This window comes from Lampris incognitus, chromosome 1, assembly GCF_029633865.1.
Source record: "Lampris incognitus isolate fLamInc1 chromosome 1, fLamInc1.hap2, whole genome shotgun sequence".
Taxonomy (NCBI): domain Eukaryota; kingdom Metazoa; phylum Chordata; class Actinopteri; order Lampriformes; family Lampridae; genus Lampris; species Lampris incognitus.
In genome coordinates, this window is record NC_079211.1 from 153,552,398 (window position 1) to 153,575,319 (window position 22,922).

At 44.9% G+C, this 22,922-nt stretch overlaps 1 protein-coding gene across 1 annotated transcript in view; it reads left to right on the forward strand.

The window, feature by feature from the left end:
• Nucleotides 1–22,922, forward strand: part of slc39a14 (solute carrier family 39 member 14) — a 63,686-nt gene that overhangs the window by 16,381 nt on the left and 24,383 nt on the right. The window contains exon 4 of the mRNA XM_056275911.1: nucleotides 19,908–20,085. Within this exon, the coding sequence (XP_056131886.1) occupies nucleotides 19,908–20,085 (178 nt within the window). The remainder of the gene's footprint in view (nucleotides 1–19,907; nucleotides 20,086–22,922) is intronic.

Genomic DNA, 22,922 nt, shown 5'->3' on the forward strand with positions numbered 1-22,922 from the left:
ACACCAAAAGCTAACCACAACAGTCTAATTACTATATCTACTTCTGGCAGTGGCAATGTGTATCACAAATCATCTCACCAAATCACAACTGTATCCCTTCTTCAGTGTGTATGCAGGCTTCCCAATTCCTCTCTTGCTACTCTTAGACATCATGCCCCAATTAAAATGACCTCATCCACTGCTAGCCCCAATCAAAGGCCTATCTCAGCAAACTCTAGTATTACACAACTCCTGAAAATTGGCTTTATCAATACCAGATCACTGTCTAGCAAAGTCCATCCATCCACGATCTGAACCACTTATTCTGCTCTCAGGGTCGTGGGGGTCTAGCAAAGTGATGCTGTTAAATAACTTAATCTTGGGGCATAGTTTTGATATGCTTGGCTTATGAGAAACTTGGGTGAAACCAAACGTTTTCTTACCACTAAATGATGCCTCACCACCTGACTACACATGTGCTCGTGCTGTTTGAGCAACCAAACAAGGTGGGGATGTTGCCCTAATTTACAACTCTATCTTAAATCTTTGCTCAAAATCTAATACCTAATTTGAATCTTTTGAGATGTTAGTCATGTCTCCCTCTGCAACAGCCTTGAACAGCCATGTCCAGGTTAATGGACTCCTGCCACATTACCTTGTTTGACCAAGATAACAGTGCAGCTGTTCTTATTGAGTAAACCCCTCCCAACTTCATTTTTATGAGTGAAGCTAGAATGCATAATAAAGGAGATGGAGTTGACATTTTATTTCATTACCGCCAATGCAAGAAGATATCTTGCGGAAATTTCGCTTCTTTTTAATATGTGGCTCTTCAGTTGAATTCCTCTTTTTGAGCTACATTTCTAAATATCTATAGGCCACATAATTACTGTGCAATTTTAATAGTTTCACTGAACTGCTGTCTATAATCTGTATTGACTTTGACTGTGTAGTTATTGTTGGTGATTTAAATATTCATGTTGACAATCCCCAAGATAGAGAGACTAAAGAAGTGTGTGTGTTGTGTTCTTGATAACTATGGACTGACTCAGTATGTGACAGGGCACACTCTGGACTTACTCATCTCCAAGGATATGAACATTACTAAGGTTGTAACTGATGTTGCTCTCTCTGATCATTCTTGCTATACTACATATTGAAAATTTTAGTTCGGTATGGGGGGGGGGGTTGATTGGGACATCCCTTCTGGAAACATTGTCCAAGCTGACCTTGGCAGCCAAACCTTCTACTTGCCTTCTTGACTCGCTCCCTGCTAAACTTTTCAAAGAACTTTGGTGGTTCCCTGATACTAAGTATTATAAATTCATCTCTTACCCCTGCAAGTGTTCCCACTAGTTTTTAAACTGCCATAGTTAAACTTCTTAAAAGGAACCAAATTTTGAAGTGGGGTTTCTCAATAACTATAGACCAAGCTCCACCCTACTTTTCTTTTTTTCTTTTTATTAAGTTTTTATTGAGTTTCTTTAAGGAACATAAATGCAAATGATAAAGTACAAAAGACCAAAAAAGGAAAGAGAAAAAAGAAAGAGAAAAAAAACCCAAAACAAACATAAACAACAACTACTGCACGAACTGCACTCTCAATGTTTGCATCCTACCTGATGGGTCGCTCCTACCAGGTGACATGGAGGGGATCTGTGTCGGAGCCTTGCAGACTGACTACAGATGTTCCACAAGGTTCGGTTCTGGGTCCTTTCCTGTTCTCACTGTACACGACATCCTTGGGTTCTGTTATTCGCTTGCATGACTTCTCTTACCAGTGTTATGCCGATGACACCCAGCTGATCTTGTCCTTTCCTCCCTCTGACACACAAGTAGAGACACACATTGCTGCATGCTTGACTGACATCTCGGAGTGGATGGCGACACACCACCTGAAGCTCAATCTGGACAAGACAGAGCTGATGCTCCTCCCGGGGAAAAGTTGCCTGCACCGAGACTTGGCCATCACCATTGACAACACTGTGGTGATGCCAACTTGGACTGCGAGGAATCTGGGTGTGATCCTGGACGAGCAACTGTTGTTTGCTGCAAACGTTGCATTGGTTGCTCGCTCCTGCAGATTTTTGCCTCCATAACATCAGTAAGATTCGTCCATTCCTCACCGACGAGACAGCACAGGTGCTCATCCAGACTCTGGTCATCTCCCGGTTGGACTACAGCAACTCCCTCCTTGCTGGCGCCCCAGCGTTGGCCATCAGACCTCTGGAGCTTGTTCACAAAGCTGCAGCTCGTCTGGTGTTCAACCGCCCTAAGTTCTCCCACACAACTCCCCTTCTCATGTCCCTACACTGGCTCCCAGTAGCTGCTCGCATCCAGTTTAAGACTCTGGTGCTAGCCTACAGGGCAGTGAAAGGAACAGCTCCTTCCTATCTCCAGGCCATGGTCAAGCCCTACACCCCCACCCTACCACTTCGCTCTGCTGCCTCGGGACGCCTGGTTGCCCCGTCGCTCAGAGGCCCCTGCTGCTGATCAGCCCGGTCACGGCTCTTTTTCTGTCCTGGCCCCACAGTGAAGGAATGAACTCTCCACTAATGTCAGGACAGCGGAGTCGCTGCCCATCTTTCGGCACATGTTGAAAACTCCCCTCTTCAAGAACTACTACCCTGTTACTTGCTCTTAGCACTTATTGTATTCACTCATTAAAAAAATATCTTTCTTGCGCTTTTACTTTAGCACTGGTTTTGCTCTTAGATGCTTGTTTAGAGAGAAGATGCACCTATGACCACTGATGACTAGTAGTTCTCCTGATTTCCTACATAAAATGCACTCATTGTAAGTCACTTTGGATAAAAGCGTCGGCTAAATGACTGTGATGTAATGTAAGAACTAAACGGCAATGAGTTAACAAAAGCACAGCATCATCTCTGCAGCATTTGCAACATTAATGATTGTACAGTCCGTCAGCACATCACCAGTCCTTGAAGGAGTCAGCAGCAAGTGAGCCATTCTACAACTCAAATCTGGAAACGAAAGAGACGTCCCTACATGAATAATCTTGGTACAAACAGCTAAACATCCAGAATGACTTTCATACTTTGGTGTTTTGCTTTGGGACAACAATGCATCTACACAGATTCCACGACACACCTTAATCAGGCTGGTCTGACAAATTAAATAGATGCGAATATTCTTTACCAGCTTCATTTAAGAAAGCATTTTTGAGAACGTCTTTGCTCTGTATGCTGGTACTTTTTTGTATAAACAATTTTTTTTATCCACTTATAGAAAAGAAAGAACAGAACACAGGAAAAAATATGTACAGGGAGGGGGTGATTTTTTTCTTTACAACATAATCATTGGTTTGTGAAAATAAAATCAGGCCTACCTTTCAATTCCAAAATTTTGGAAAGAGTTGTAGAGTTGTTTTCTCGGTTTACACAGCAGCCCTCACATGGTTTCTCAACACCTATTGCCATTTCAACAAGGCACAGCAGAGACTGTATTTTCTGAGGTGTCACAAGAGATTTGGTTTGAGTACGAAAACTCTTAAGAACTTTTATCGCAGTACCATTGAGAGTATCTTAACAGGCAGTATCACAGTGTGGTTTGGCAACCTGACTGTTCAGGACTGCAGATTACTTCAAAGGACTGTAAAGACAGCAGCAAAAAGTCATTGGCATGGAACTACCACAACTACATAATATTTACACCACTCACTGCAAAAGGAAAGCCCAAAACTTCATTAAGGACACCAGTCACCCCACTCATGTTCTGTTCTCTCGCCTTCCATCTAAAAAACATTATTGGAGCATCAAATGTTACGATTACAGTGTTACAATTTCATTTAGCAGTTGCTTTTATCCAAAGCGACGTACATCTGAGAGTTAGTACAACACAAGCAAGGATCTAGTCAGGAGACGCCAATGCAAAAAAGTGCCAAAAAAACTAGGTTCAAGTCCAATAGGACATAGGGGTCAACAGGCAGTGCACAAAGGCAATACATAGGGTGCAGAGAAGCATTTTTGTTTGTTTGTTTTTGTTTTGTTTTTTTTGGTGTGTTTTTACTAATACCATACCATCAGGTGTGGAGGTGGTCATGAAAGAGCTGGTTTTTTAGCTTCTTCTTAAAGATGGAGATGGACTCAGTGGATCGAATGGAGTTTGGTAACTCGTTCCACCACTGGGGAACTACAGAAGAGAAGAGTCTGACTAGTGACTTAGGGCCTCATTCTGGCGGAAGTGCCAAGTGCCTTTCACTGGTAGAGCATAGTGAGCAGAACTGAGTGTAGACCTGAATGAGTGTGTTCAGGTAGGCGGGAGTCATTTTAGTTGCCATTTTGTAAGTGAGCATCAATGTTTTGAATTTGATACGGGCAGCTACTGGGAGCCAGTAGAGAGAGATGAACAGTGGAGTGACATGTGCTGTTTTGGGTTGGTTGAAGACCAGACACGCCGCCGCGTTCTGGATCATTTGCAGAGGTTTGAAAGTGCATGCAGGGAGACTTGCCAGTAAGGAGTTGCTGTAGTTAATGTGTGATCTTACAAGGGACTGTACCAGAAGTTGTGCTGCATGCTCAGACAGTTAGGGTCTAATTTTCCTGATGTTGTACAGGGCAAATTGGCATGACCGAGTAATCGAGGCCACATGAACCTTAAAGGTTAGTTGATCATCAATCATGACACCCAGGTTTCAGGCAGACTTTGCAGGCATGAGTTGGGTTGATCCGAGCTGGATATTGATCTGTTGTTGTAGGAATGGACTGGCTGGGATGACAAGGAGCTCAGTCTTCAATAGGTTAAGAAGACAGCGGCATTCTTTCATCCATGCAGAGATATCTGTAAGGCATGACGATATCCGTGCAGAGACTGTGAGGTTGTCTGATGGGAATGATAGGAAGAGCTGGCTATCGTCAGCATAGCAATGGTATGAGAAACCATGGGAGCAGGTGATTGCACCAAGTGAGGTGGTGTATACTGAGAAGAGAAGTGGACTGAGCACTGACACTTGAGGCACCCCTGCAGATAAGCTGTGCAGTTTGGCCACGGTTCCCCTCCAAGGAAAGATCTCCCTGAGAGGTAGGACATGAACCAGCAGAGGGCAGATCCTGCGATACCAAGGTCAGTGAGTGTGGCGAGCAGGATTCGGTGGTTAACAGTGTCAAAGGCAGCAAACACAGTGGTTCCATTACCGACAGGAGTGCAGTGTTGGTAGAGTGACCCCACTTAAAGACAGACTGATTCGGACCGTACAGATGGCTCTCAGAAAGGAATTCAGAGACTTGGTTAAAGACCGTATGCTCAAGTATTTTTGATAGAAAGGGTAGGAGTGAAACCGGTCTGTAGTTTTCAACCTGGGCTGGGTTGAGTGTAGGTTTTTTGAGCAGTGGGTGACCCAAATTTGATTAAATGCCGTGAGGAACAACACTCATTGTAAGCAAGGAGTTGCTGATGTGTGTGACTGCGAGGTTGAGTGTGGGGGAAATGGTCTGTAGGAGGTTGGATTGTATCAGGTCCAGCAGACAGGTAGTGGGACAAGAGTCCAGCAGAAGCTTGGAGACTTCCTCCTCGGTCAAGGGGGAGAATGAGGTGAGTGAGGCACTGTTAGCTGGCAGAGGCAGACAGAGTTGGTCAGGCTTAGAGAACTGGTTACTGATGGCAGAAACCTAGTAAAGTATGAGACGAACATGTATGAAGTGAGCAGAGTAGAGGTCAGAGGAGGAGGCAGATGGAGGAGTGAGTTAAAAGCAGAAAACATTTTTTGAACATCAGTGTTACCACAGTTCTGATAGTAAGTGGTTTTAGCTGTTTTTAAGCTGGAGAAGAATGATGCTAGGAGACACTGTAGTTTGGGCCACTTGATGGCGGCAGAAAAACTAAGTATGGCAACTAGCGCTGCAACCCAGCCTACATTTAACAAACAAGGATTCTTTTCTCGTTAGGCTCATGATGGTTGTTATTTCAGATTTAAAGTCGCTGTGTTGATTCCAGAATGTTTTGCTTTACATTTTAATTGTGCTTTGATTTCTTAATTATCCTAATTGGTTTCTTAACTACCAAGCATGACTATTGATAAGGTGGACCTGGCTTTCAAATGATTGTGGGCAGTCGATTTTTACTTACTAAGCCCATGGTCCATTCTGAATAATGCCACTGACGTGATGCTCCCAGCCTCGTGGAGTGGCTGGATAGACTCACACATTAGGAAAACCAGGTCATCCTTTCATCACGAATTGAGGTTGAATAGTTTAACATTTACAGCAACTGGAGAGGCTACCCTACGTATAGTTAACAAGAGTAGCCCACCTAATTTTCCTGTCTTTGTTTGTTTGTTTGTTTTTGTTTTTTTCGGGGGGGGGGGGTTGGGGGGGTCTATTTTGGGGATTGGAATGGTTACTTTATATGCTCTCCATTGTTTTCAGAAACGGCAATATTTACGTGGTACAATGTTAAATGGTTAATACTTTTTACATACTTACATGACTAGTCAACTAACTTGCGTCTCTTGGAACGTAAAGGGAATCAACTCTGATAAAGAGGAAGAAAAGTATTACTTAAAGAAGCTATCTACAAGTAGCTACCCTACGTATAGTTAACAAGAGTAGCCCACCTAATGTTCCTGTCTTTGTTTGTTTGTTTGTTTTTGTTTTTTCGGGGGGGGGTTGGGGTGTCTATTTTGGGGATTGGAATGGTTACTTTATATGCTCTCCATTGTTTTCAGAAACGGCAATATTTACGTGGTACAATGTTAAATGGTTAATACTTTTTACATACTTACATGACTAGTCAACTAACTTGCGTCTCTTGGAACGTAAAGGGAATCAACTCTGATAAAGAGGAAGAAAAGTATTACTTAAAGAAGCTATCTACAAGTATTGCATTCATTTAAGAGTCACACCTTACTGATATGGAACATTTGAAACTTAAGAGGGACTGGATAGGACATGTCTTTTTTCCTCTTTTACCTCTAAAGCAAGAAGGGTTGCTGTACTTGTAAACAAAAACATAGTGTTTAAATTGAACTCAGTTGAAAAAGATGAATGGTAGATTCCTGCTTACTGGTTGTGCTTTAAATATGGTGACATTGGTAAATATATATGGTCCCAACTATGACAACCCAGCCTTCTTTAATGACCTACTTCTAAGACTAGCGGCGCTTGAGGGTCCCTGCCTTATTGGTGGAGACGTTAATCTGGTCCTTAACCCAGCTATTGACCACTCACTGCCCAAGGCACTTATACCATCTAAGGCAGCTTCAATTTTGAATCACAGCATAAAAGAACTAGGGATATTTGGTATTTGGCATACTCTCAACCCTAACAAGAAAGATTTCTCCTTTTTCTCTAAGGTCCATAATTGTTATTCTAGAATAGGTATGTTTTTAGCCCCCCAAAATATACTCGCAAGGGTAAAGGATTGCATTTATCTGGCTGCTGAACTATCAGGTCATAATCCATTGAAGATGACCTGGGTAATGGAGCCTGTACAACCATCCTGTCAGAGATGGAAATTTAAAAGATTTATGCTGAAAGACCCAGAATTCATTGTATTTATGAACTCCCAAATTGACATATTCCTTGAGGCCAATCGGAATTCAGCGTCTCATGCAAATATTTGGGAGGCTGTCAAGGCATTTATGAGGGGATGTACCTTATCCTACAGTGCACAGAAATTAAAAGAAAAGAGAAAAGCGGAATTCAAAAAGTTTTATGAAACACTGTATGGATCGGATCACAACACCACGGATATTGCAGCAGGGCGATTTCTGGAAGGTTTACCTCTTCCTCAGATTAATGCAGAAGATAAAGATCAGCTGGATGCTGAAATAACTGAGGGGGAGGTTCTCCTGGCCATGAAGTCAGTGCAGAATAATAAAGCCCCAGGGTCAGATGGCTTCCCAATCAAATATTTTAAAATATTTTCAGATAAACTGTTGTCTCCTCTAACAAGTATGATTAAAGAAGCTTTGGACAATCAAACTTTGCCAGGCACTCTAGAATTAGCAACTATAACACTGCTACCAAAACCTGATAAGGATCGACAGAGGTGTGACTCCTACAGGCCTCTAATCCTGTTGAGCTGACTATAAGAATATTTCCAAATTAATGGCTACCAGATTAGAAGACATTATGTCGAAGATAATTCATCCTGACCAAGCAGAATTTGTTAAGATTAGACAAGGGTCAGACAGTGTTCGCCGGTTATTTCATATAGTGGACTATGCACAGAGGAAAAAGGAACCCATGCTGATAATATCAATGGATGTTGACAAGGCATTTGACAGGATTGAGCCTAGCTTTACGTTTCAAATACTAGAAGCCATGAATTTCGGGGAGCGATTCATCCAATAGCCCAAACCGCTTTTTAATGCCCCTAAGGCTGAAATCTTAACTAATGGGGTCCTGTCAGATGCTTTCTTGCTCTCTAGAGGGGTCTGACAGGGCTGTTGCATCTCGCCATTGTTATTTACGCTTGCCATCGAACCACTCGCTATTGCCATTCGAGCCAATACAGCCATCTCTGGTATCAAATTTGGGACTTCTGAGCACAAAATATCTCTACGCAGATGATGTTTTAACATACCTAACTGACCCAGCTGATTCGGTCCCTCCACTTTGTCATTGTCTACAAGAATATAGTGCAGTCTCAGGATACAAAATAAACTTATTTAAGAGCTTATTTAAGAGTGAGTTTCTGCCTTTAAACACACAGGACCTGAACATTAGTACACTCACTGAACCACTGAAGGTATATCCTTATGGTTTTAAATACCTGGGCATAAACATCAGAAAACACCATGACAAAGTGCTCAAAGACAACTATTTGAATCTCTTGGAGAAAATTAAGACAGACATTCAGAGATGGACCAACTTGCCTCTGTCCCTAATCGGTAGAGTGAACATAATTAAAATTAATGTATTACCAAAGCTTACCTACTTTTTATTTGTATCCCTCTTGAGAGTCCCCAAGAGCTTTTTCAATGAACTTAACAAAGCTATCACCACATTTTTATGGCAAAATAAAATCCCTAGAGTAAAACTCGACTCTCCAGGCCCCTTAGACTAAAGGTGGTTTAAACGTTCCCAATTTCCGATGCTACTGTCTGGCATCTCAGTTCTGGCCGATATGGATTTGGTCACACGCTGAGGGTGATGCGGTTAGATAGCTATCTATAGAACAACATGAGCTGAATACTACTTCTTTGAAAATAATTCCTTTCTTGGGCATTAAGAAAAGCCTCTCATCAATCACAAAGAACCCCATAATTTTGAACACCTTTGGGGCATGGCAGGAGTCTCACACAATTTTGGGAATAGATCTCTCATTACTAAGAAAGACTTTCTGGAATAACCCCAACATTCAAAATCTTATAGCTGATGGAACATTAAAGAAATGGGTCAATATGGGATCAAAACTGTTGAAGACTTATATAGTGGCAATATACTGTCTACATTTCAACAACTATCTTCCAAATTTAATTTGCAAAGACACAATCTCTTTAAATGCCTTCAAATCAGTCACTGGGTCCAAGACAATTCTATAGATTTCCCATTTATTCCAAATGAATCACCCCTAGAGGGTCATTTGCGCAACATACCAGTCTCCTCTGCTAGGGGGGGGCTGATATCCCCAATTTGCAACATTCTAAATAGAAATCTACCAAGCTATGATAGGTTGTCTATTAAACACAAATGGGAAACAGACCTAGAATGCAACTACGTCGACCCTGATTGGCAAAATATTTTGGAAAGATCTCAAAAAGTTCTAGACAAAACATAGGCAAATGCAATTTAATATTTTTCACAGAACATATCTCACCCTGCACAGGATTGATGGGAATATATCCGCCGTGTGCTAGAGGTGTAAGATAACTGAAGGCAATCTGCTCCATATGCTCTGGAGTGGCCCTTACCTGGAAGAGTTCTGGAAGTTCATTATAACCACTGTTTCAGATACCACAGAGTATGAAATAGCATATGATCCCAGGATTTGGTTATTGGGTGAAGCTGACATGCTAACAGTAACTCACCATAAGAAGTATTTTGTATTACTTGCCAGCACCGCGGGGAAAAAAATTATACTTATAAATTGGAAATCAGAAAACTCACCAACATGAAAGCACTGGCTGAATGAACTTTCATCAGATTGCACTCCAGAGAAGATGCTGTACAATGTCAGGAGAAAACTTGCAATATTTAATAAAATCTGGGACTCCTTCTTTCTTGGACTCTCCCCCTTCAATAAATCCACTTGATTGATTCACTTATTAGAACTGCTGTTGTATTTTTTTCCTTAACATATCGTTAAAGGACTTGAAATTGTGAATGATGTTGAGCATTGTACCATTCTTGGGATGGGGTGGGTGGGAGGGAGTGTTTATTTTATTTTGTTTGGTATTCCCCTTTTCTCTGTATTTTTTTCCTCTATTTCCTATTGTTGTATTTTGTACTTAAAACAAAAATGACAATGTACTTGTTTGGTGCGTTGTCAGTAAATAAGTCTTTAAAAAGAAAAAGGACAGAAGAGACAAGAATTCAGTTGCTTGGGTTTTGTCAGTAAGGATATCCATGTCTCCCATGTTAGACAGTGGCATGTCATCGTCAGGAATGGCTGAGAGTGAAGTGTCTAGTTGGACTACACAGTTCCCCAGGTGACACCCCGGTGGGCAGTATATGACAACCACAAACAGCGGAAGAGGAGCAGTAACCCTGGTTGCATGGTATTCAAAGGAGGAGTTGTTGCTTAGCGGAGAAAGCTTAATGAATTTCCAGTCTTTAGACATGAGGATACCCATACCGCCTCCATACCCAACAGGACAGGGTGTGTGTGAGAAAGCAGAGTCAACAGAGACTGCGGTTGGCGTGGCGGTGTTTTCTGGACGTATCCAGGTTTCGGTCAGGGCTAGTACCTGAATGTGACAGATTAGAAAGTGCTTTGATAAATTGTTTTATTTACAGCCAATTGGCCATTCCATAAGCCAAAAGTAAAGGAGGAGCGAGTAGAGGAGTAGAACACCAAGACCGCCTTTTTTCACTTACGTAACATAGCTAAAATTCGGTCTTTTCTCTCCATGGCTGACGCAGAGATTCTAATACATGCATTTCTTTCATCCAGACTTGATTACTGTAATGTTCTGTTCTCAGCTCTGCCACATTCTGGTACTAAAAGTCTTCTGATGGTTCAGAATGCTGCTGCTAGAACCCTAACTAAAACTAGGAAATTTGACCATATTACACCAATTCTTGCCTCCCTTCATTGGCTTCCTATCCATGTTAGATCAGAATACAAGGTGCTTCTGCTGACTTATAAAATCCTAAATGGGCTTGCTCCATCCTACCTGTCTGATCTCCTTAAACCTTACATGCCATCTCGAGCTCTTCGTTCTCAAAATACAGGGCTCCTGTGTGTACCCCCAGTTAAAAAGAAGTCAGCTGGTGGCAGCAGGGCCTTTTCCTATCGGGCTCCATTGTTGTGGAATAACCTGCCTGCTGCCATCAGACAGTCAGAGTCTGTTGAGTCCTTTAAGTCCAAACTTAAAACTCATCTTTTTGCCATAGTTTACAATTAGTTGTCTTTAAGTTGAGTGCTTCACAACCTGTACTGGATGGCGGGTCGGTATCTGTCTCAATGAATTTACCAACCACTGTTCTGCCGACGAGATTATCGAGTATAGATTACAGAGTATAGATTATTACTAATTGCAACTGTTTTCTTCTCTCACATGTCTTTTCTCTCTCTGTGAAGGATGTCTTCTCCTTCCTCTTCTTGTGTGTGTGAATGGTGTGATGTGAGTCTCCCTTGTGTGCACATGCAGTCTGTCCTCCTCCCAGGTCTCCATGGTGACGGTGGTCACCACCTGGGCGCTGCTTGGCATCCCCTAATCACATTTTCTTTTTATATATCTTATAAATCCATATAATGTTGTTATCCTGTTTTCATGTTATATCCTTCTCTCACTAAGATGTGTGACAAATGTTTTTGTTTTTTTACATGGTGGTCGCGTGGCTCGGGTCCTGGACCGTTCCAGTGGCATCTGGACACTGCTTGGCATCCTGCTCATCATATTCTTCATATATTTTATAAGTCCATTATAATTGTCTTATCCTCTTTCCATGGTGTATTGTGTAAGTTGTGTAAACACAACATCATTGCACGTTGTGCGTCTTGGGAGCAAGATCCTCCTCTGGTGCTCTGCCTGAGCTTTCTTCCTGTTTTTTCTCCCTGTTAAAGGGTTTTAGGGAGTTGTTCCTTATCCGATGCCAGGGTCTAAGGACAGGCTGTTGTGTTGCTGTAAAGTCCCTTGAGGCACATTTGTGATATTGGGCTACACAAATAAAATGGACTTGACAGGAGGAGGCTCTCCTGACTGAATAGAGGTTCTCAGGGTTGCATTATCTGCGACAGGTGTGATTTTTTTCGATAACCTTGAATGACAGTCTTTATAGCACATGGTGGGTGAGGCAGGCGGCGAGATAAAATAGTAGAAAATGGAATTGCCAGTCAGTGTTCTTGCTCAGTGGACTCACACACGTAGACTCGCAAGTCTTTCCCAGTTTAGTCTTTACCCAATGAAGGCTGACACACAAGAGCTGACACTGCAACGCAGCTGTGTGTTTAAATACCAGGAAGTACCATGGCGGAACCTGCCCCATTTGATTTTCACAACAAAGGAAGCAATAGAGGGCGCAACCCGCATCAGCTGACCCACCTACTGAAGCTCATAGAGTGAAACTAGCAAGTGCTCAGCCCAACAAAGCCTGATAACGACCTGAATCCGAATCAAAACTCAAAACAAAGTTTCAAATCGCTTACCAACTGACTGCAATCTCCCATGTTCAAATCACACCACCCGTCTCCGTAGTGGTTTCTTTCCACAGAGTCAGGTTGCTGAACAGCTGATGCACCCATATAGTAATAATGGATTGCATTTATCTAGACACTCAAAGCACTTCACAGTGAAGGGGGTAACTCACCTCAGCCACCACCAATGTGTAGCACCACCTGGGTGGTGCACGGCAGCCATTTTGCACCAGAACGCTCACCACACATCAGCTTGGGGTGGAGAGGGAGGAATCATTGAGCCAGTTACATGGGGGATGTTCAAGTGGCCAGATGGAGAGAGCCAGGTTTGGAATTTTGCCAGGACTCCGGGGTACCTCCTCTTTGCAGTAAGTGCCATGGGATCTTTAATGACCACTGTGAGTCAGGACCTTGGTTTTATGTCTCACCCGATGGACAGCGTCTCCTACACCACAGTGTCCCCGTCACTGCACTGGGGCATTGGGATTTTTTGTGTGTTTTATTATTATATATATATATATTTTTTAGATTAGAACCAGAGGGAAGACCACCCCCTACTGGCCCACCATACATGCAGCCATACATGTTGGTATGGCTGCTGGCCATGTGGGCCTTAGATTGTTGCGTTATTGTGTCCTTTCTATATTGTAGATCATCCAGGTGGGTACTAAACATGGTGGTGGTTGAGGTGAGTTTTCCCCCTTCAATGTGAGGTGCTTCGGGTGTCTAGATAAAGCGCTACATAAATGTAATCTGTTGTTATCGCTGTAAGTATATATGAATTCTGCGTACATAGTCTATGTAGGTCTGTGGTGGTGGTGGGGGGGGTTTGGGGGGGGCATCTTTTGTCTGTTGTGTTAAGGCAGGGAGAGCCAAAGCATAAGAATTTCATTGTATTCAAATACACATGACAATAATGTTGAACTTGTCTTGAACTTGAGGATGGTGGTGCTCCAGGGACAGGGTTGGAGACCACTATTATAGCCACCGGCTCTTACCAGGGGCAGGGTTGGAGACCACTATTATAGCCACCGGCTCTTACCAGGGGCAGGGTTGGAGACCACTATTATAGCCACCGGCTCTTACCAGGGGCAGGTTTGGAGACCACTATTATAGCCACCGGCTCTTACCAGGGGCAGGTTTGGAGACCACTATTATAGGCACCAGCTCTTACCAGGAGCAGGGTTGGAGACCACTATTATAAGCACCAGCTCTTCCCAGGAGCGGGGTTGGAGACCACTATTATAGGCACCAGTTCTTACCAGGAGCAGTGTTAGAGACCACTATTATAGCCACCAGCTCTTACCAGGAGCAGGGTTGGCGACCACCATTATAGCCACCAGCTCTTACCAGGAGCAGGGTTGGAGACCACAATTATAGGCACCAGATCTTACCAGGAGCAGGGTTAGAGACCACTATTATAGGCACCAGCTCTTACCAGGGGCAGGGTTGGAGACCACTATTATAAGCACCAGCTCTTCCCAGGAGCAGGGTTAGAGACCACTATTATAGGCACCAGCTCTTCCCAGGAGCAGGGTTGGAGACCACTATTATAGGCACCAGCTCTTACCAGGAGCAGGGTTGAAGACCACTATTATAGGCACCAGCTCTTACCAGGAGCAGGGTTAGAGACCACTATTATAGCCACCAGCTCTTACCAGGAGCAGGGTTCGAGACCACTATTATAGGCACCAGCTCTTACCAGGAGCAGTGTTAGAGACCACTATTATAGCCACCAGCTCTTACCAGGGGCAGGGTTGGAGACCACTATTATAGGCACCAGCTCTTACCAGGAGCAGGGTTGGAGACCACTATTATAAGCACCAGCTCTTACCAGGAGCAGGGTTGGAGACCACTATTATAGGCACCAGCTCTTCCCAGGAGCAGGGTTAGAGACCACTATTATAGCCACCAGCTCTTACCAGGAGCAGGGTTCGAGACCACTATTATAGCCACCAGCTCTTACCAGGGGCAGGGTTGGAGACCACTATTATAGGCACCAGCTCTTACCAGGAACAGGGTTGGAGACCACTATTATAAGCACCAGCTCTTCCCAGGAGCAGGGTTGGAGACCACTATTATAGGCACCAGCTCTTACCAGGAGCAGGGTTGGAGACCACTATTATAAGCACCAGCTCTTCCCAGGAGCAGGGTTGGAGACCACCATTATAGGCACCAGCTCTTCCCAGGAGCAGGGTTGGAGACCACTATTATAGGCACCAGATCTTCCCAGGAGCAGGGTTAGAGACCACTATTATAGGCACCAGCTCTTACCAGGAGCAGGGTTGGAGACCACTATTATAAGCACCAGCTCTTCCCAGGAGCAGGGTTAGAAACCACTATTATAGCCACCAGCTCTTACCAGGAGCAGGGTTGGAGACCACCATTATAGCCACCAGCTCTTACCAGGGGTGGCCATCTAGCTTTGTTGTTTGAGACAGTGTAGAGTTTAGTGGTGAAATGTGATTTGGTTCCTCTGTGCAACAATAACCAGACTAATGCAAACGAAACATCTGTGTTATGTAACATCTGTAACAAACGGGCTTGAAGCAGAGTCAATTCGCACAGCAGTGTTGACCAGATGGGGGGAACGCTGAAACAAATTGAGTTCTGCAAATGACGCCAGAGTCACAGATGTCACTACCTTAAAGTATCATACTGTTTTTTGGATTTTTTCGCCCCAATTTTATCTGGCCAATTACCCCACTCTTCCGAGCCGTCCCGGTTCCTGCTCCACCCCCTCTGCTGACCTGGAGAGGGCTGCAGACTACCAAGTGTCTCCTCTGATACATGTGGAGTCACCAGCCGCTTCTTTTCTGTAGGTATGCCCAACCAAGCCAGAGGTAACACAGGGATTCGAACTGGCGATCCCTGTGCTGGTAGGCAACGGAATAGACTGCTACCCTACCCAGATGCCCCCAAACTCCCATACTTTAAGAGAGTGACTCTCCCTATCCTCTGTGAGTTTGATCTCTGTTGATAGATGCTGTGGTGGTGGTCTTCTTGTTGGTGTAGGTGGTACAGTCTAGGCCGGACTAGGAGAACAAGGAGCCGCCCATGCCAGATAGCTGGAATAGTCTGCATATTTCCCAAGCTTAATGCTGCCCAGCTCTGGCTCGCTGATGCTCTGATCTGCTGTGAGTGGATTTAGCTTGATCAGTAGTGGCAGGGTCATATTCAAGTGAGACGTTGATAATGAACAGAAGGGTGAGATGATGAGTAGTTCAGCTCCTCTGGATTCAGCTCATTTCCACACCAAAACACACATGTATTTCATGGACTGTTGCTGCCTCCATGGGATGTCTGTATGCTTTGTGACGTGAAAGGGCAAAAGAAAGAGAGTGAGTGTGTGTGTGTGTGTGTGTGAGAGAGAGAGAGAGAGAGAGAGAGAGAGAGAGAGAGAGAGAGAGAGAGAGAGAGAGAGAGAGAGAGAGAGAGAGAGAGAGAGAGAGAGAGAGAGAGAGAGAGAGAGAGAGAGAGAGAGAGAGAGAGAGAGAGAGAGAGAGACCCACGTGCCTTAACTGAGAGAACGGGTGCAACTAAGGCCTCGAGGCACTGACTGTCGCAATACCCAATTCTCTAATTTATATTCTGCTGTTATGAGGACCGACGAGCAGCAAGGCTGATGATGTCGCCCACATGTTTCCAGGCAGACTTTAGAGATACCGGTGTGTCGCAGAAGACGTGTCATCTAATATCAGCAGCCAGGTTTTCCAGCTGTACTTGTACAGGTGTTCTCATTTGTGGAAAGGCAGACTTAACTGTCCTTTTAGTTGTCAGTCGTCTGCCTGTTGTAATGGAAAAGGAGTCCATGTAGGGAAGCATTTCAAGTCCAGCTCACCTCACACATTTCACCTCGAGCTAATCCAGCTCACCTCACACATTTCACCTCGAGCTAGTCCAGCTCACCTCACACATCTCACCTCAAGCTAGTCCAGCTCACCTCACACATTTCACCTCGAGCTAGTCTAGCTCAACTCACACATCTCACCTCAAGCTAGTCCAGCTCACCTCACACATTTCACCTCAAGCTAGTCCAGCTCACCTCACACATTTCACCTCAAGCTAGTCCAGCTCACCTCACACATTTCACCTCAAGCTAGTCCAGCTCACCTCACACATCTCACCTCAAGCTAGTCCAACTCACCTCACACATTTCACCTCAAGCTAGTCCAGCTCACCTCACACATCTCACCTCAAACTAATCCAGCTCACCTCACACATTTCACCTCAAGCTAATCCAGCTCACCTCACACATTTCACCTCGAGCTAGTCTAGCTCACCTCACACATCTCACCTCAAGCTCATCTCACACATTTCATCTGAAGCTAATCCAGCTCACCTCACACATTTCACCTCAAGCTAGTCCAGCACACCTCACACATCTAACCTCAAGCTAGTCAAGCTCACCTCACACATTTCACCTCAAGCTAGTCCAACTCACCTCACACATTTCACCTCAAGCTAGTCCAGCTCACCTCACACATTTCATCTGAAGCTAATCCAGCTCACCTCACACATTTCACCTCAAGCTAGTCCAGCACACCTCACACATCTAACCTCAAGCTAGTCAAGCTCACCTCACACATTTCACCTCAAGCTAGTCCAACTCACCTCACACATTTCACCTCAAGCTAGTCCAGCTCACCTCACACATCTCACCTCAAACTAATCCAGCTCACCTCACACATTTCACCTCAAGCTAATCCAGCTCACCTCACACATTTCACCTCGAGCTAGTCTAGCTCACCTCACACATCTCACCTCAAGCTCATCTCACACATTTCATCTGAAGCTAATCCAGCTCACCTCACACATTTCACCTCAAGCTAGTCCAGCACACCTCACACATCTAACCTCAAGCTAGTCAAGCTCACCTCACACATTTCACCTCAAGCTAGTCCAGCTCACCTCACACATCTCACCTCAAGCTAGTCCAGCTCACCTCACACATCTCACCTCAAGCTAATCCAGCTCACCTCACACATCTCACCTCAAGCTAGTCCAGCTCACCTCACACATCTCACCTCAAGCTAGTCCAGCTCACCTCACACATCTCACCTCAAGCTACTCCAGCTCACCTCACACATCTCACCTCAAGCTAGTCTAACTCACCTCACACATCTCATCTCAAGCTAATCCAGCTCACCTCACACATTTCACCTCAAGCTAGTCCAGCACACCTCACACATTTCACCTCAAGCTAGTCCAGCTCACCTCACACATCTCACCTCAAGCTAATCCGGCTCACCTCACACATCTCACCTCAAGCTAATCCAGCTCACCTCACACATCTCACCTCAAGCTAATCCAGCTCACCTCACACATCTCACCTCAAGCTAATCCAGCACACCTCACACATTTCACCTCAAGCTAGTCCAGCTCACCTCACACATCTCACCTCAAGCTAATCCAGCTCACCTCACACATCTCACCTCAAGCTAATCCAGCTCACCTCACACATCTCACCTCAAGCTAGTCCAGCTCACCTCACACATCTCACCTCGAGCTAGTCCATGTTTATGTGCTTTAAGTCTGTTTGTTTTGTGTATGGCCGCATAAACAGTGCTTATTCCTCATACGCAGGCTTTCAAACCATTATTTTTCATTATCATAACAAAACTATAGGGGCGTCTGGGTGGCATGGCGGTCTATTCTGTTGCCTACCAACACGGTGATCACCAGTTCGAATCCCTGTATTACCTCCGGCTTGGTCGGGCGTCCCTACAGACACAATTGGCCGTGTCTGTGGGTGGGAAGCCGGATGTGAGTATGTGTCCTGGTCACTGCACTAGCGCCTCCTCTGGTCGTTTGGGGTGCCTGTTCAGGGAGGAGGGGGAACTGGGGGAAATAGTGTGATCCTCCCACGTGCTATGTCCCCCTGGTGAAACTCCTCATTGTCAGGTGAAAAGAAGCGGCTGGTGACTCCACGTGTGTGAGAGGAGGCATGTGGTAGTCTGCAGCCCTCCCTGGACCAGCAGAGGGGATGGAACAGCGACTGGGGCAGCCCGGAAGAGTGGGGTAATAAGCTGGGTACAATAGGGGAGAAAAAGGGGGGGAAATCAAAACAAGAAGTAAGAAATATATACAGTATGCAGTAGCAGGCAGTTGGGTCCATAAGAAGTGTGGTTGGTTTTGCAAAAAGAGTCTGTTGACCTACACAGCAGACCTACATTTTACCAATGACATGTAATCTAAGTGTAATCTGAGTATTCATGGTGTTCTCTGAATGCATATTAATGATGGAGAGTGTTTAGTTGATTCTGTATTTCCCTTGACTTGAACTAGTTTAGGCAGAATCCACGCCATGGAGGCAGTTTACATAGCTGGCATGCTGCGTATGCGGTGCAGCTAGTGTAGATGTAGAGTAATGGAGAAGGCCGTTCCTGCCTGACTGTGGTTACAGCGGAAATGAAACTTACACAATTTCTCACAAAAGTGTCTATAAAGACAACAGAAAAGAATAGGGTTTTTTCCAGCAGTGATGAGTGACTTGATTTGGGTAGACTTTAGTTTGACCCCTGTTTTTGTTGCCCATTTTGATATTACCAAAATACCCCAACTTCTTTTTCTCTTGAGTGTGTATCAGGTGTTCAACCGGGAGCAGCCCAGAGTAGTAGTAATATATAGTAGCTATATATACATATATACATATATATATAGTAGATATATCAGGTGTTCAACCAGGAGCAGCCCAGAGTAGTAGTAATATATAGTAGCTATATACTATATATAATAAAATGCCGATACATGACTGGTCTCTGTGCCCTGATACAAGTACATTTACAAAGGCTGTGATTTACGCTTGTGGTTTTGGCAGTAGATATTATCAGATTGAATGACTGACTGTCTGTCCACACTTGACCACACAATGGCAGCTGTCCATCTCCCTGAGGCTGTGTTTTGTGTCTCTGGGTTGTTCTCTCTAAATTTATGTGTGCATTACTTTCCTGGGCTCTCTTTCCATCATCGAACACTTGCATACGGACGATCAGGAATTCAGTCAAAGTGCAAACCCTCCCACTTCACTATCGTATTTATTTGTTTATTTATTTGTTTGTTTGTTTATTTATTTTCACATATCCAGACCAGTCAGCACATTAATGCCCCTTCACAAGACAAGGAGTATACTCGACTGCGACTGACCTTGGTGTTTCCATCTGCAGTGCCTGCCTGCAGACACACTGGCTGTTTACAGCATCGGTGAGCAATCACGGCTGGATGGGCGAGGCTTACAGGAGCTGTGTCCCACCATGCTACAGCAGTTGGACGCTGGCGCCTGCGGGGCAGAGAAAGAGGAGGAGCTAAGCATTGACACCGCCGCTAGGCCATCAGATGCTGAAGGTGAGCGATCAGTCTTTTAATAAACTCGGTCGTTTACTTTGTTTTCAGCCATTGTCCTTTGCGTACTACGTTATGGCAACCGGTTTATTGACGTTGTATGGCGGTTCATGGCTTTGTTTTAACAACCATCTGTTTTCAGTCGTCTAACTTTTACTCTGCTTCCTCCACATGAGAATATGCTGATTTCCATATGGAGTAAATGCATGATTTTATAGCAGTAATGTAAAGCTCACCCGGATCGTGTTTTCATGATGTTTGAACAGCTTGGCTGGCAACACAGTTGCAACACAGACAGAGACAACTCACCAAAAAGCCAAACAAGAATCTTCCTCGCACTTCAGCCCAAAAAGTGTAACATGACGATATCTGTAGCGAGGTCAGCGTCAAAGTTATTGGGTTCAGATGTCCAGGGCTCAGATTGCGTTTCCCGATATGGCTGGTAAACCGTAGCATCCATTAGGCCCGGCGACCCTGCTGCAGTCAGCAGACAGTGTATGGCAGAGAAAGGAGAGCAGCTCAGTAACGCCTCCTCTCCTTCCCTCTCTGCCCACCTGGCCACTGGCCCACAGCCCGCTGTCTCCCTCATATATAGTGCTGACTGCAGAGGTCCAGCTGGACGTCCTTGAGTATACTGGAAGCCCTTTTCTCATCTGCTTCCAGTTGGGTGGTGCGTGGAGAGGCGGACTGCAGTCAGTGTAGGCTGTAGTTAGCATGCCGGATAGTTCCGGTGGTGTGGGAGCAGAGTTGGTTGCAGAGTAGGTGGAGGGTATAAATACTTGCTAATGAAAGACTTGGAGACTTTGGTGAACTTTTGTGATGTTCTGCCCCTCAAGGAAGCTGTGACTGCCGTCAGGGCTGCACTGCCGCTTCATAACTCCATGGTTAGCAAACTATTTTATTGGTTTCGATTTAAACATGATTCAGTTTTTATGACATGCTGGCACAGAACGGCAGTCCAGGGCAGCTTCTCTTAAAGGGGGAGCTCAGTTTTTACTTGGGTCCTACTTTCATGAAGTCACATAAACTCCCGGACACCTTTTTTGATGTCTGTTCAGACAGCTTGATGTGATGTTGGATGGTGAGTTTAACCTTGCTCAGTTCAGCAGCTGGATGTCTGCAGGGGTCACCGGCAGCTCCTCTCCTCAGGAGGGGAGCCAGTTGCTTTGCCTCATTAGCCTGGTGTGAACAAGTCTTCTGAACAAACATTTTACAAGTACATGTAAAATTTCTCAAAATTGGATTATAATTTAAATTTTCCCCCTTTTTCTCCCCGATTGAATCTGGCCAATTACCCCACTCTTCCGAGCCATCCCGGTCTCTGCTCCACCCCCTCTGCTGATCCGGGGAGGGCTGCAGACTACCACATGCCTCCTCCCATACATGTGGAGTCATCAGCCACTTCTTTTCACCTGACAGTGAGGAGTTTCACCGGGGGGACGTAGCATGTGGGAGCATCACGCAGTTCCCCCCAGTTTCCCTCCCTCCCAAACAGGTGCCCCGACCGACCAGAGGAGGGGCTAGTGCAGCGACCAGGACACATATCCACATCTGGCTTCCCACCCGCACACATTGCCAATTGTGTCTGTAGGGACGCCCGACCAAGCCAGAGGTAACACGGGGATTCAAACCGACGATCCCCATGTTGGTAGGCAACACAATAGACCATCATGCCACCCGGACGCCTTTCGATTATAGTTTTGAACAACTTTCCGCATGTCTGTTGTCTTCTGCGATAGAGGAAGTTTGATGTGTGTATGATGGACAATGGTTCTGAAATAACATTTGACTTTTAGGATTTTGCACGTATTTGTTGATTAAGAAAAATTGTTACTGCTAGGCTAACGAGTACAAAGTATTGATGATCAGCCTCGGAAAAGGTGTAGCAAAGCTAAAGACCCAGCTCTTTCACGAACCCCTCCACACCTCATGGTTTTAAAAAAACACTTCCATGCACCCTATGCACTGCTTTGTGCACTGCCTGTTGTCACCTAGTGTGTCCTGTCAGAAGCGAGTCTAGTTTTCTTGGCACATACTTGCATTGTTGTCTCCTGACTAGAGTCTTGCTTGTGTTGTATTAACTTTCAGATGTACGTCACTTCCTGTCACTCGCTACGGTGTGTGGGTTTCCTCCAGGTGCTCCGGTTTCCTCCCACAGTCCAAAGACATGTAGGTCAGGTGACTCAAAGACATGTAGGTCAGGTGAATCACCGTACTACATTGTCCCCAGGTGTGAATGTGTGTGTGTGTGTGTGTGTCAGTCAGCCCTGTGATGGTCTAGTGGCCTGTCCAGGGTGTCTCCCTGCCTGCTGCCCAATGATATACGCTCCAGCAGCCCACGACCCTGAGAGCAGGATAAGTGGTATGGATGGATGATGATGGATGGATGGATGGATGGATGATGATGGATGGATGGATGGATGGATTTAGAAGAAAGTCAGCGATTGGCAGATATATTCAGCTGTTACCGACTGGCATCATAAAGCTGAACGATATATCATATCATAGCCGAGAGTGCATGTCAAGGAGATCTCATTTAGTGTCGTGGCCCTTAGAGTGCCAAGAGCCGGAGAATAATCACAGTACAACGTAGATTGACACAAGTCAGAAAACGGGCAAATTAAATTGTTGATGTTGACGTGCCGGTCCACTTCCTGTCTCTCTGGCATGAGCCTGTTTTCCTTGGTGAGGCACAGCACGCCTGCCACAGCCACATGACCAGCAAAACTAGTTATAACCACAATGTAACCAGTCATCACTTGTAAAGAAAAACAGGGCAAACATTAAGCAAATATTGTTGCTGTGGGATTAAACAGACGTTCTAATATTATCATTAATTA